Source organism: Lentinus tigrinus (assembly GCF_003813185.1).
Source record: "Lentinus tigrinus ALCF2SS1-7 unplaced genomic scaffold L226scaffold_75, whole genome shotgun sequence".
Taxonomy (NCBI): domain Eukaryota; kingdom Fungi; phylum Basidiomycota; class Agaricomycetes; order Polyporales; family Polyporaceae; genus Lentinus; species Lentinus tigrinus.
Window position 1 is genome coordinate 46,755 of NW_027137984.1, and position 11,308 is coordinate 58,062.

Here is an 11,308-nt window from a genome sequence, read left to right on the forward strand (position 1 = left end):
TTATAAGAAGAGAACGGCTTCCGGAGTAACTGAGCACTGTGCTGCGGTAGGTACCTGCAGTCCGTGGTGCACGCGTGAATACCTCGCTCGACAGGTACTCAAGCGCTCAAGCAAACCAACAGCAGCGCGCGCTCCCCGCGCGGCGCGTAACCTCTTCTTATCCTCCTTGGACCTCTCCTCCTTGTCCTATCCTTCTCCTCTCTCTCCTCACCGCCGTCGCCATGTCGGCATTCGGTGCATTTGGTCAGCCGCAACAACAGCAGCAACAGGCGGGACAAACTGGCGGTCTCTTCGGCGGCGGTTTCGGTTCGACGCAGAACACAACAGGTGGCTCGCTGTTCGGAAACACGCAGCAGCCGCAGCAACAGCAACAGCAGGGCTCGAACACCGGCGGAGGACTCTTTGGAGCGACGAACACGAACACGCAGGCCGGCACGACGGGAGGCGGGCTGTTTGGTTCTACGCAGCAGAGCGGCGGAGGATTGTTTGGGAGCACCGCTAACAACCAGCAGCAGAGCGGCGGGGGACTCTTTGGAGGCTCGGGACAGCAGGGAGCGAACACCTCGGCACCGGCAGGAGGGTTGTTTGGCTCCGCCCCCACAGGGCAATCAGGTGAGTGACTTGTTCGTTGGACAGTGAGGGTGGCGTCTGCATACGCTATCGCACGCGGTGTGTTCAGTGGATTGGCGTACTTCGTCTTGTGTGGCGCGGTGTGCAGGCAGGGAACTGTTCCAGCTACGCATATATCCACGACCCAGAACGTCCGAGCGACTGGGAAGTTTAGGAAAGGACTTTGCGCCAGATGGGCTACTGTGACGCGTCCGCCGCGTAGCCTGAGAGTCCCATCTACGCTCTCTACTAGCTTGAGCGCATAAGTCACAACAAGTCGTACGAATGGCCACAGTATTGTGGCCAAGCCGATTGGTATGTGCGCGGAGGGCAACAAGACTGAGTACCTGCGTTAGGCAATGCCCGTATGCTGTCCGAATTCCATGACAAGGCAGGAGGTGGCGGATTGTCCATAGGACTAGTCCGCTAGACGAACGCCTTGTGAAATTGACTCTCTGCCATAGTTCCTATAAGATACAATCAGACTTTGTATGAATACATTCTACATTGTGTCAACGGCATCTTCGAACGCGCCACCCTCCTTCTGTACCTTCTTGAGTCCTCGTTCGATCCACCGTCCACTCACACCAACCGTCAGGTACGACCGGAGGAGGTCTCTTCGGCAACACGAACACCGGGAACTCACTGTTCGGGAACACCGCGACAAACCCACAATCGGCGCCGTCAGGTGGCCTGTTTGGGTCCACGACCGCTGCACCTAACACCGGCGGGGGCGGTCTCTTCGGCAGTACGACGGGCAACACTGGAGGTGGCCTCTTCGGGAACACCAACACGAACCAGACAGCCCCTTCAGGTGGATTGTTCGGCTCCACGACGGCAGCACCTGCAACGGGAGGCGGTATCTTCGGGAGCACGACCACAGCGCCTGCTACGGGAGGGCTCTTTGGCAGCACGAACACGAACCAGGCACCCAGCACAGGTCTGTTTGGCTCGACGCAGCCACAACAGCAGCAACAGCAGCAACAGGCCGGCGGATTGTTCGGCCAACAGAAACCTGCGACGGGCGGGCTCTTCGGTGGTAGCACACTGGGTTCGAGCACGCTTGGGACGAGCGCATTGGGAGGAAGTACGTTTCTTGGCATGTCAAGAGCACCTGTTGCACCGAGCCCGCAACAAGACGCACAGATACAGTTCATGCAACTGGTGCAGCGGATGGAAGGGATCACGCAGGGGTGGAACTCGAATTCGCCGCAGTGCAGGTTCCAGGTGTGTTGCCATCAGATTTATTGCTACGGATCGCGTGAACGGTTCTGACACGTCTCGCAGCATTACTTTTACAATCTTGTGGACCCTGCACAGGTACATTTGTATGGACGCCCGCCAAATGCGTCCAACGACGCGTTGTGGCAGAAGGCCGTCCGGGAGAACCCAGATCCTAGCTGGTACGTGACTACGCTGTGCTGTTGCGGGTCGTTGGTCGTTGGTTGACCATACACGCGTCGGCAGTTTCGTCCCTGTGCTTGCGACCAGCTTCGACGACCTTCAAAAACGCGTCGAGGCCCAGACCCAGCAAGCGGCCGCGCACCAAGAAAAGATCAAAGTCCGTTCCCTAACTTTCTTCGCGTCTGTTACATTAACTTACCTACTCGCGCGCGTGTATTTGTGGCAGGACCTCCAAACACGGATAGCAGCCCTCACGCAGCGGCATCAGCTCTCGAATGCCTCGCGGCTGCAGCGCGCGTCGGCCCTGCAAACGCAGCTCACGCATCGTGTCCTCAAGCTCGTGCAGCACCTGCACCTGCTCATCCCCGCACTCCGTTCCTCCGCCCTCAGGCCCGAGGAAGAGGCGCTGAGGACCGCGCTGGAGGAGATCGACGAGGAGGTGCGGAGACCCGGCGGGACGGGGCGGATACGCGGGAAGCTGAACGAGCTGTGGGCACTCGTGGGCGCGGTCAGCGCGGCGAGGGAGCGGGGGCGGGCTGGGGGCGGCGTCGAGTGGGCGGTGGTCGACGAGGAGGGGCTTGCGCAGATCGCTCAGGTGCGTTTTCCTTTCTGGCCTCTATTCTTCATTGGTGTTGCATCTTTCGGGGGATGAGGGTGGATCGTTATTTAATACTGACGCGCCCTCGTATTTCTTCATTCTTGTGTAGATCCTCGCGGAAGAGCAGGCGGGCCTGGCGCACCTGACGAAGCTGCTGCAGAAGGACATGAAGGACCTCGCCGTGATTCAGGGGTCGAGCCCGCAGGAGGAGGACCCGGACTCGCTCATGTCCTCGACAACGACGCTGCGCGCGAGCACGCTCTGAGCTCGCGCGCAGCGAGTCAGCGCTCAGCCGCTCGGTTTTTGTCTTTGTCTTTGTCTTCAGTACTCCGACACGCATGAAGGGGATGCTGTATCGATATTAGTGTAGAATATACCGCTCTGCTTGGATCGATCGTATCCACTGGGATTCGTGGGAGCTGGCTTGTCTGCTGAGGTCGTACAACGTTCATCTGTCGGGAATCTGGGATCGGGGCAGGAGAGGTACGTCTTGGATTGCGTGTTATGTGGGCTGTGCTGATTCGCCTCCGAATACCATCTTAGCCACTAGTTGGTTGGCCTCGAGAACGCGAACAGTGGCAATGAAGTTGAGCCGGTCAAACTGGTCAAGTCGCAACGATCTAGTTTCGGGCCCTTGTCTAACGATTGGAACTAACGGGCGGGAGCCGAGAAGTGAGAGAGTCCCTGCCGAATTGCAGGAAAGCCCGTGGTTTCCTGCTGCTTGCGCCTGCGCACAGCTGTGTTATACTTCGGAACTCGAGTCATATCGTCGGTGGCAAGCGCAAGCATGGAGGCAACGAGGCTCACATCCGCGGGCGGAGATTCGGGGTGGTACGAAGTGTGAGGTACGTCTGGAGGCACAAGTTCACCACCTCGTCGTCGCCGTCTACGATCTGCATCGCCCTCAACGGACCGATTCAAGCTGGGATTGAACACGAGCGGTGGCGGCCTGGGCCGACGGAGGGGGCTAACTCGCAGTCGGGGAGCTTGCCAGTGGACCCGATCGTCACGTTGATCGGCTCCCGAATAGCGATCGGGACGAGCGTCGACAACGAGGGCGATTCGAGGAAGGCCCGGCCTGCCATTGCACGTCTGAATCTGGACGGGGTTGTCATAGTGCTGAAGGTACGTGTGAGATTCTTCGGATTAGGACCGACGCCCATGCCAGGGCTACGCCGCGCTACTTGGCCAAGCTGGGTACGCAATAGTCAGGTGCGTCTCCGTCTGAAGTGAGTGTGTCTGGACGTGGCTGAACTACTGAGTTCCCGTCTTGTCTTTTGACGGTGTTTCCATTCATGAACACCATCCCGCCATAGTCGTGCACAGGCTGCAACAGTCTTGATTGTTCTGTCGCGTTCGTGTGCTATGCAGCTATTTCATGCTTTTCTCTTGGGCTGTTGCAGCGAGGCAAGGACAGTCGTCCTGAGATGCGAAGCCTTGAACCACCCGCAGGCGAATGCTGCACAGCACCGGGTATAGTGCGTTCATTCCCCATGTTCCTCTGCATCTGACTTCCTAATAGCACTCGAACAGCCTCCGCGCTTGGTGACACGCGGATGCGAGGATGCAACTCTGCCTGGCTACCACTGTTCCCCCTCATTCCACATCTCTGCCTCTCAAGCACTCTAACCCCATCAACACGAGCTGTTTGCCCTCACAGAGCTCCTCGATGAAGTTGCAGATCCCTGCTCCTCGACTCGCGAAGGTAATGAATGGGCTGAAGCCGAAGACTAGCACACCCTCTCCACGGGTGACTCCAACGAACGCCGCACCGCCGGGCCTCAAGTCGATAACTTCACGTCTCCGCCTCCCGCACCCGCGGCCTGCGACGATTCTCTCTGGCATCAAGGTTACGGCGACGGTGGCGGGACAGTTGGGATCTGCGGCCCCCGTCCCTCTGATACAACCCATCGCGGACGGGGTGAAGAAGATTGTCGAGCATTGCGAGGTATGCGCATTCGTCTCTCAGTAGCAGTGTTACTGACCATGTCCCGGAATGGCCTTCAAGTTGTTAGACTGTCAGAATGCACAAGAAATTATGCAACGAGCTCAAGTACCTCGTCGTCAAGTACGCGAATGCTCTAGAGAGGACATTGGCGAGGATGAGATGGATGCGCACCTGGCATATTCGCTCGCGGAGCTGGAGCAGTGAGTAGCGTCCCGCTTGCATCGACCGGTTCCTGAAGCTGAACCTCGTTATAGCGAACTTGTACGGATACACGATATAATGAAAGGGCTTAGCAATAAGAGCTTTTTCAAGTGTATGATATCTACGGGCGAGCACTGTGCAGCCGGCCACCAGGAGACTCCTTGTCAGCGCACAATGCCGGCTTGCGCACCTCATCCATGCCTACTGATTGCCGTGTCATTTGCTACTAGTATATCGATGATATAGACATCAATGTTTCCCGGTTCCTCAATGAGGAGGAGGAGTTCGTAAGTATGAATGGCCGAGCAAAGCCTGGCCACCGGCCAACTTCGAACACGGGATCTGACTCATGTGTCTGACCTAAGATAGCCAAGCTGTATCGGCGATTTTCGAGATCGATGTCGTTTCTCCCACATCATGCAGGTCACTTTTGTTGTAACTCTTCGGAAGGTCGCACTGATTAGTCCTCCATCGCAGTAGCGGCGTGTCGCTGGCACGTGCTCCCGCGCCTAGTGTGGCGGCTGTCTTATCTGCCTCTGGGCCAACTCATCTGCCTTTAACCGCCACACCATGTCCGCGTCCGTCAACCTCGATTGGCTTGCCCTTTTGCTGCACGGCTTCTATGAAGAGAACACTGGCAGTCATCCTCCCCACAGTGAGGTCAACGACTTCGATCTCGACGCCCACTGGGATATGGAGCGTTCTACCCCTTCTCTTGATAGCCTCGCGCGACTTCTCATTCACCAAGACCGGAAACAGATCGTGTCCATTGGCTTGATACTTCCCGATATCACCTCCACATCACAAGGACCCGCAGAGTTCCTAGTCGCACAGAACGGAGGCGTCTCCGCCCGGGTCACCGAACAACTCAAGTCTATCATCGCGCTCTTGACAGAGGCCCGCGCACTATATGTTCAGGACTATGATGCAGGACAGCGGCCGATTCTGCTAAGCGAGAGGACTCCTCTGATAGCAAAGCTCAAGGAACTTGCACTGTCCCTACACCGTCACTGTTGGGAGAAGGAGAGGCGACAGGTTATGAAAGATAGTCGTTGCTATCGCTTCCATTGCCTTGTCGAGGACGTACTCGGTGCGTCCGCTGATAGTCGTGTCGATCTGTCGTTGGAGGAGCGCACGGCGCTTCAAGCCCTCCAGGACGCTCCCCCTTCCCATCATGCAGTTCTCAAGGAGGTTCGCGATGTCATGTACTTCATTAAAGCGCTTCTATCGAAGGGTCCCGAGGAGCGTCATGGGTTCATCCCGGAGTCCCGAGACGCTATAGCTGCGGAGACATTGATGACACCGGTGCGCATCCTGGCCAAGATCACGTCGGCCACTGAGACCTTGAAGCCTCTGTGGCGGTTGTGCGATACCTACATCGAAGGTGAGCTCGCTCTTTCACAGATAATGTATGTCTGTAATGACGTGAAAAACAGCCATTTTCGCTCGAAAGCAGGCCGAGCGCTCTAAGGTTCCTACAGCGTCGCAACCCTCCACTGGCACTCAGGGCACTGGCGAATTGCCGGTCATCCATAAGCCATTCACCATAGAGCTGTGGTTGTGGAAAATTTGTTCGATAGATCGCGATTACAGCGAGATCGTGTGGATGGCCGTAACTCGTCCGAGTCCTTTCGAACACATGGAACCACAGGTGTCTACTTTGTCAGTCGAGACGCGACGAGAGGAATGCTCGATATGTGAAGCGGAGGTGATGTCTACGTTGAAGCTGGCAGGATGGAATGAGAACAGGAATGGGGATCTGAAGAAATGTACGGAAAGATTCACCACTGGATTCAAGGCTCAACTCCAGTCTCTGTGTGGTATGTCCCATGATCGTTAGTCCTCACGACTTAGATGCTGAGATGTTCCCACATGCAGGACACGTCGAGTCTTCAGATGACTCCAAGTACAATTGTCCTATGACTCTTCATTGCGAATGTGTCGTCTTGGCGGAGCTTCACCGTCAACGAACCAAGGACCGGGCTGTTGCCCCCTATGTTGGTGTCTCGAAGAGTTCAATCTGTGCGCCGTGCCACTTGTACTTCGACTGTTATGGGGAAGTTACGGGCAGCGCCGTCCGTACGCTGGCCACGCACGGCACGCATGACACGCACGGCCAGATCTGGCTTTGGGGTACTCCGACGCTCTTCAACAAATCGGATAAACCGGGCCAGGTGGACAAGAAGGTCAAGAAGCTGTTGGTTGACAAGCTGAAGCATCGGTTATTCACTGAGGCCACGTCCGTATGTGCTAGGCAAAGGGCTTCTCAGAGTATTATCGTTTCCGGCGTGGCGAGTGTGGTTAGGGTCCGAGAAGAACGTATGTCTTTTCCCTCATTTTCAGTATTTCCAACGAGCTGATAGTCTACCCAGTCCATTGGAATGAATTGCTCCTCCAGGCAGATGAATACTGGGCAGCGAAAGTGGCCAAAAGTGCGGCACGAGTGGCAATGCGGGAGGAAATGGCGGCGGCAACGAGGGTACAGGCGGAGGCGGAGGCAGATGCCACGGCAGCGGAGAGCGGCGGAGACTGCGGTGTGTAAAGTTTGGCATGACTACGCGCTTGGTGAGCATCACAATTTACTGTCGCTCTGGTGCCCTGTTCGAACAGTGGCCTTACCACTTCCTCTAGATGTACACGAACTTCGAAGTGGATACTGTTGGAGATGCATTAACATCGACTGTCGACTATGACGATAATACCAATCTTTAGAGTATAGATATCTAGAAGTTACGATTGTTACACTGCGATCTCAGCGCAACCTAAGCGCTTCAAGATAACCATGTACATATGTACCCATCCACGAGTCTCTTACCTTGTTATCATCTTACGCCATTACGACCTGTCCCGTCCCGTTCATCATTCCCCTTCGCTACCTCGTTGTGAATGTCGTTCACCCGTCATCTCTCGTCTGAGTCCCGTCCGTCTGCCGCTGGTTCCGCTTTCACTCATGCTCGCGCTCGCTATCTATCACGATGGCATGAAAGTATATGTTCGTCGTTGTTATTCAGTACTTGAGGTCTATTGGATCCGTGGTGCACTCCTTCGGGAGACACGTAGCACTTCACCGGAGGCTGCTCGGTTCCAACTTACTGTCACAGTCGCTCGAGGTCAACATGAGTCGTCCATCTCCTCCTTGTTCCCTAGCCACCATCTCCCAGTGGGCCGTCCGCCAGCGTTCGTGCATCATCCTCACATTCGTCCTCGTCATGGCCGTCGCTCGAGTCTTGCGCCTGGGTGCTGCGCGCACTGCGACTGTCTTCTGCAACATTGTCATGACATATGGCCCAGCCGACCACGAGGCTTGCAACATCCGCCACGACTCTGCCGAAGATCCTCGCGAAATCACGTACCGCACCGCTACTGCATTGCTTCTAGTAGTAGTGGTCATATTGGTCAGTGACGACTCTTTGCCAAGCCTTGTCATATCGCCGGTCCAAGCCCCGCAGCCTTACTCAGGCTGATCAGTGTCTTTCCCGCCAGGTTCTTGCTCGCTTTCGGGTCGTCGTCTCCTCTAACTTGAAGATTCGGATGAAGAACCTTGTCGAAATCGTCGAAGATGGTACTCGTGAAGTCTGCGTGGCGATCGGACTAGTGACGCCTCTGACTTGGGTGAGCACTGTGTTCAACTTGTACGCATCACGGGAATCGCGCTGATGCTTCTTTGGGGCAAGACCTCTTCCGCATGGGGCGCTCGATGGAACAAGAGTGGACTCAAGGACTGCATTATGAACGCCCTCTGTCAGACTTCTGGCCATATAGGTGTGTTCATTGGCATCGCCTACGCCCTGGACCTTGGTACTACCCCGCGTACTACCCCGCTGGTCGTCGGGTCTTCTCGCCCCTCCGGAATCCAATTCATCGTCAACTCGGCATCCTCTGCACCATGTGAGAAGTATCGCTCATCTCGCAGGAGCTTGATCACGTCGATCATCGCCGATCTGGTCGTGCGCCATCTTCAACAGTCCGATGAGCCTGGCAGTTGGGCCTTCCGGGGTCTCTTCAGTGTCTACGACCTGGTTTCTGCGTACCAATGGGCTTACTATCGGGTCACGTCGCCACTCGATCCCGGTATCTTCGACATGGACGCATACCTCACTACTCCGATCAATCCCCGCGCGCTTCTCGGTCCCTCCGCCGTACAGTCGACCACGAACACATCATCAGGCCGCCTAACCATCTACGACCTCTTGTCCGCTTACTGTTATGCTAAGTACCCCATCCCGCCGATAATGTCCGCCGTCCTCAACCTCCACGTGGATGACGGGCTGGAGTTGTCGGTGGCCGCGCTGGTGTTCCATTACCCTGAGCTCCTTCCAAGCACATCTGGTGACTCAGCCGCTCTTCATCGTTCCACGACGGTCCTTCACTGGCTCAACGTGTGCATTCCTCAGCCGGACGTCGACTCCGCATGGATCGAGGAACTGGATCAAGAACAGGGTCGGCTTGTGGTCGTCTACGGCCCAGAGCCTCCGCCAGGTACATGTTTCGCGCATACAGTGTGGTGTTATGTTCAGACCTCTAATCTGCTGATACCACAGCAGCCGTAACGACGCCCCACGAGAACGAGCTCTTTTTGGGGATCATCAGAGCGCAGGACCTGCGCGCCGCATTCGTCTACGCATACCACGCCATCCGTTCTGTCGAGGTCCGCTTCGTCTGCAGCATCTTGCGCGTCGTGCATCGCAATAAGGCTGCGGACTTCAACGTACATATATTCAACGACCGCACGCGCGCCCGGCTCCTCACGCTCGTCGAAGACCCACCAGAAGCCTTTCGCAGCCGCCCCGCCGCGTTCTCCCGCGTGGAGTCCTTCGCGTCGACGACCACTGAGGGATCCTCGGACGGCACTGGCACGTCGGACTCGGATTTCCCGTACACGGACGACTCGGACTTTGACTTCGGCAACGCTGTGGACGTCGTCGACCTCGGCATCGACCTGCTAGACTCGGACGGCGAAGTGGAAGCATGTGACTCGGACCTGGACGAGATGACCTGGATGCTCGAGGAACTCACCGTCGACGACTACCCCGCGCTGTACGACTGGGAACTCGAGGAGCTTGTTCTGGCTCTACGGGCGCTGACGATCGACGACTTGCTCTGTCTGCGCGACTCGGAGCTGGAGGACCTGCTTGCGCTACTCAGAACGGTACGACAGGACGACTCTGAGTCTCTTAGCTCGTGCGACGTAGAACACCTGTCGGACATCGAACGCAAGCTGAAAACCGGCAGGGCGCTGCTGTTGGACGACGAGAGGGTGCTCTCGCCGTCCCCTTCTCTCGGTGCTGCGATTGATCAACTGCTTGCGGACGGGGAAGCTCTGCAGGCCCGAATGGCGTCTACGTCGGACAAGTTCCGTGTTCTCCAAGAGCTCCTGGGCCGGCTGCGCTCAAGGCGGCCCAATACGAGCGACCTCCTTCCCGCAATTCCCTGGAAGGACAAGGGCAAGGGCAAGGCTGTAACTCTGGACGATGACGACGACAACGAAGACGGACCATCCTCCGGTATCCCCCGTCTCCCGGGTCTTCCTCGTGGTCGTGCTTCAGGCCGCCGTCAAGACCAGCCGGATGCCGACACGGACGCGGACTCAGACTCAGACTCTGCAAAGCAGCCGCCCGCGCCTGGGGTGCAGAAGAAGAGGAAGCGGCACCGCGGCGGGAAGCGGATCCCGATGGCGGAGCGGCGGCGGCGGAACCGGCGGACGGTGCAGGAGACATTGGCGCCGCTGCGGGATGTGGAGTTTGTCGAGGGCCCGAGCTGGTGTCCGGACGATGAGAAGTGGTGTGAGGGTTTCGGGATGTGGTGAGGCCCTGTCGCAGTCGCGGTTGGCGGAGGCCCTGAGGGTCGGACTTGCCACTCAAGTTTCGTGATCATCATCGTGTTCTCTCATCTCTAATTCTCTCTCTCTCTTTATGTTGTCTTGATATGTAATCCTGGCATGTTGTGTTGTCTATCCTGTTGTGTTTGTAGCACTTCTACATACGTATTTGTGTCATGGTCGCTCACAATCTAAGTACCACACGTCTGCCTTTCTTGGGTTCTTGGGAGGTTCCTTCACCTCGTCCTGGTGTGAATCCAGCACATCCTAGCCGACGCTAGCCGTGGGGGTGAGTGACGGGTCTGTGCTCCGCTTCGCCAGGATGAGAGGTGCGTAAATGGTGATAGGTGATTTAGGAGTGGGAGGGAAACTCGGCCCGGCAATCCGGCCCGCTGTGACTTGGATGAGCGCCGTTCCTCGAATTCAAAAGTTGACACATTCTTGACCGTCATATCATGTCTCAGTCTGTAGAAGCTATACATCTCAACTGGCTCGCCTATCTGCTGTACGGTCTCTATGAAGAGAACTATGACAAACATCCACATGAAAGTCAGCTCAACTTGAACAATCTCGACAGCGAGGACCGGGTCCTGAAGCGTTATGCCCCTCTTCTCGACAGCCTCGCGCGACTTCTCATCTGCGAAGAACGGAATCAGGTCGTCTCGGTCGCGTTGGTACTTCCCGAGCTCACCCCCACATCGCAAGGACCCGCGGAGTTCCTAGTCGCACA

The 11,308-nt window shown here is 56.8% G+C and overlaps 4 protein-coding genes across 4 annotated transcripts; all 4 read left to right on the forward strand.

The window, feature by feature from the left end:
* Positions 1-221: 221 nt before the first annotated feature.
* On the forward strand, positions 222-2,876 carry L226DRAFT_548686 (uncharacterized protein; the record flags this gene model as incomplete). Its single annotated transcript, XM_067682617.1, has 6 exons — positions 222-612; positions 1,169-1,836; positions 1,897-2,012; positions 2,077-2,170; positions 2,240-2,608; positions 2,721-2,876. The coding sequence occupies 6 exons, from the start codon at positions 222-224 to the stop codon at positions 2,874-2,876; spliced, it is 1,794 nt and encodes a 597-aa protein (XP_067528641.1).
* Positions 2,877-4,175: 1,299 nt separating this feature from the next.
* Positions 4,176-4,933, forward strand: L226DRAFT_617777 (uncharacterized protein; the record flags this gene model as incomplete). Its single annotated transcript, XM_067687083.1, has 3 exons — positions 4,176-4,559; positions 4,620-4,759; positions 4,814-4,933. Coding segments are annotated over 3 exons (642 nt in total), but the record flags the coding sequence as incomplete, so codon positions are not given.
* Positions 4,934-5,187: 254 nt separating this feature from the next.
* On the forward strand, positions 5,188-7,455 carry L226DRAFT_369453 (uncharacterized protein). Its single transcript, XM_067674295.1, has 5 exons — positions 5,188-6,144; positions 6,197-6,580; positions 6,639-7,079; positions 7,133-7,325; positions 7,392-7,455. The coding sequence occupies exons 1-4, from the start codon at positions 5,331-5,333 to the stop codon at positions 7,300-7,302; spliced, it is 1,809 nt and encodes a 602-aa protein (XP_067528643.1). The 5' UTR covers positions 5,188-5,330; the 3' UTR covers positions 7,303-7,325; positions 7,392-7,455.
* A 2,621-nt stretch (positions 7,456-10,076) lies between these two features.
* On the forward strand, positions 10,077-10,764 carry L226DRAFT_541067 (uncharacterized protein). Its single transcript, XM_067681995.1, has one exon. It carries the CDS (start codon positions 10,093-10,095, stop codon positions 10,564-10,566), a length of 474 nt encoding a protein of 157 aa, XP_067528644.1. The 5' UTR covers positions 10,077-10,092; the 3' UTR covers positions 10,567-10,764.
* Positions 10,765-11,308: the final 544 nt, after the last annotated feature.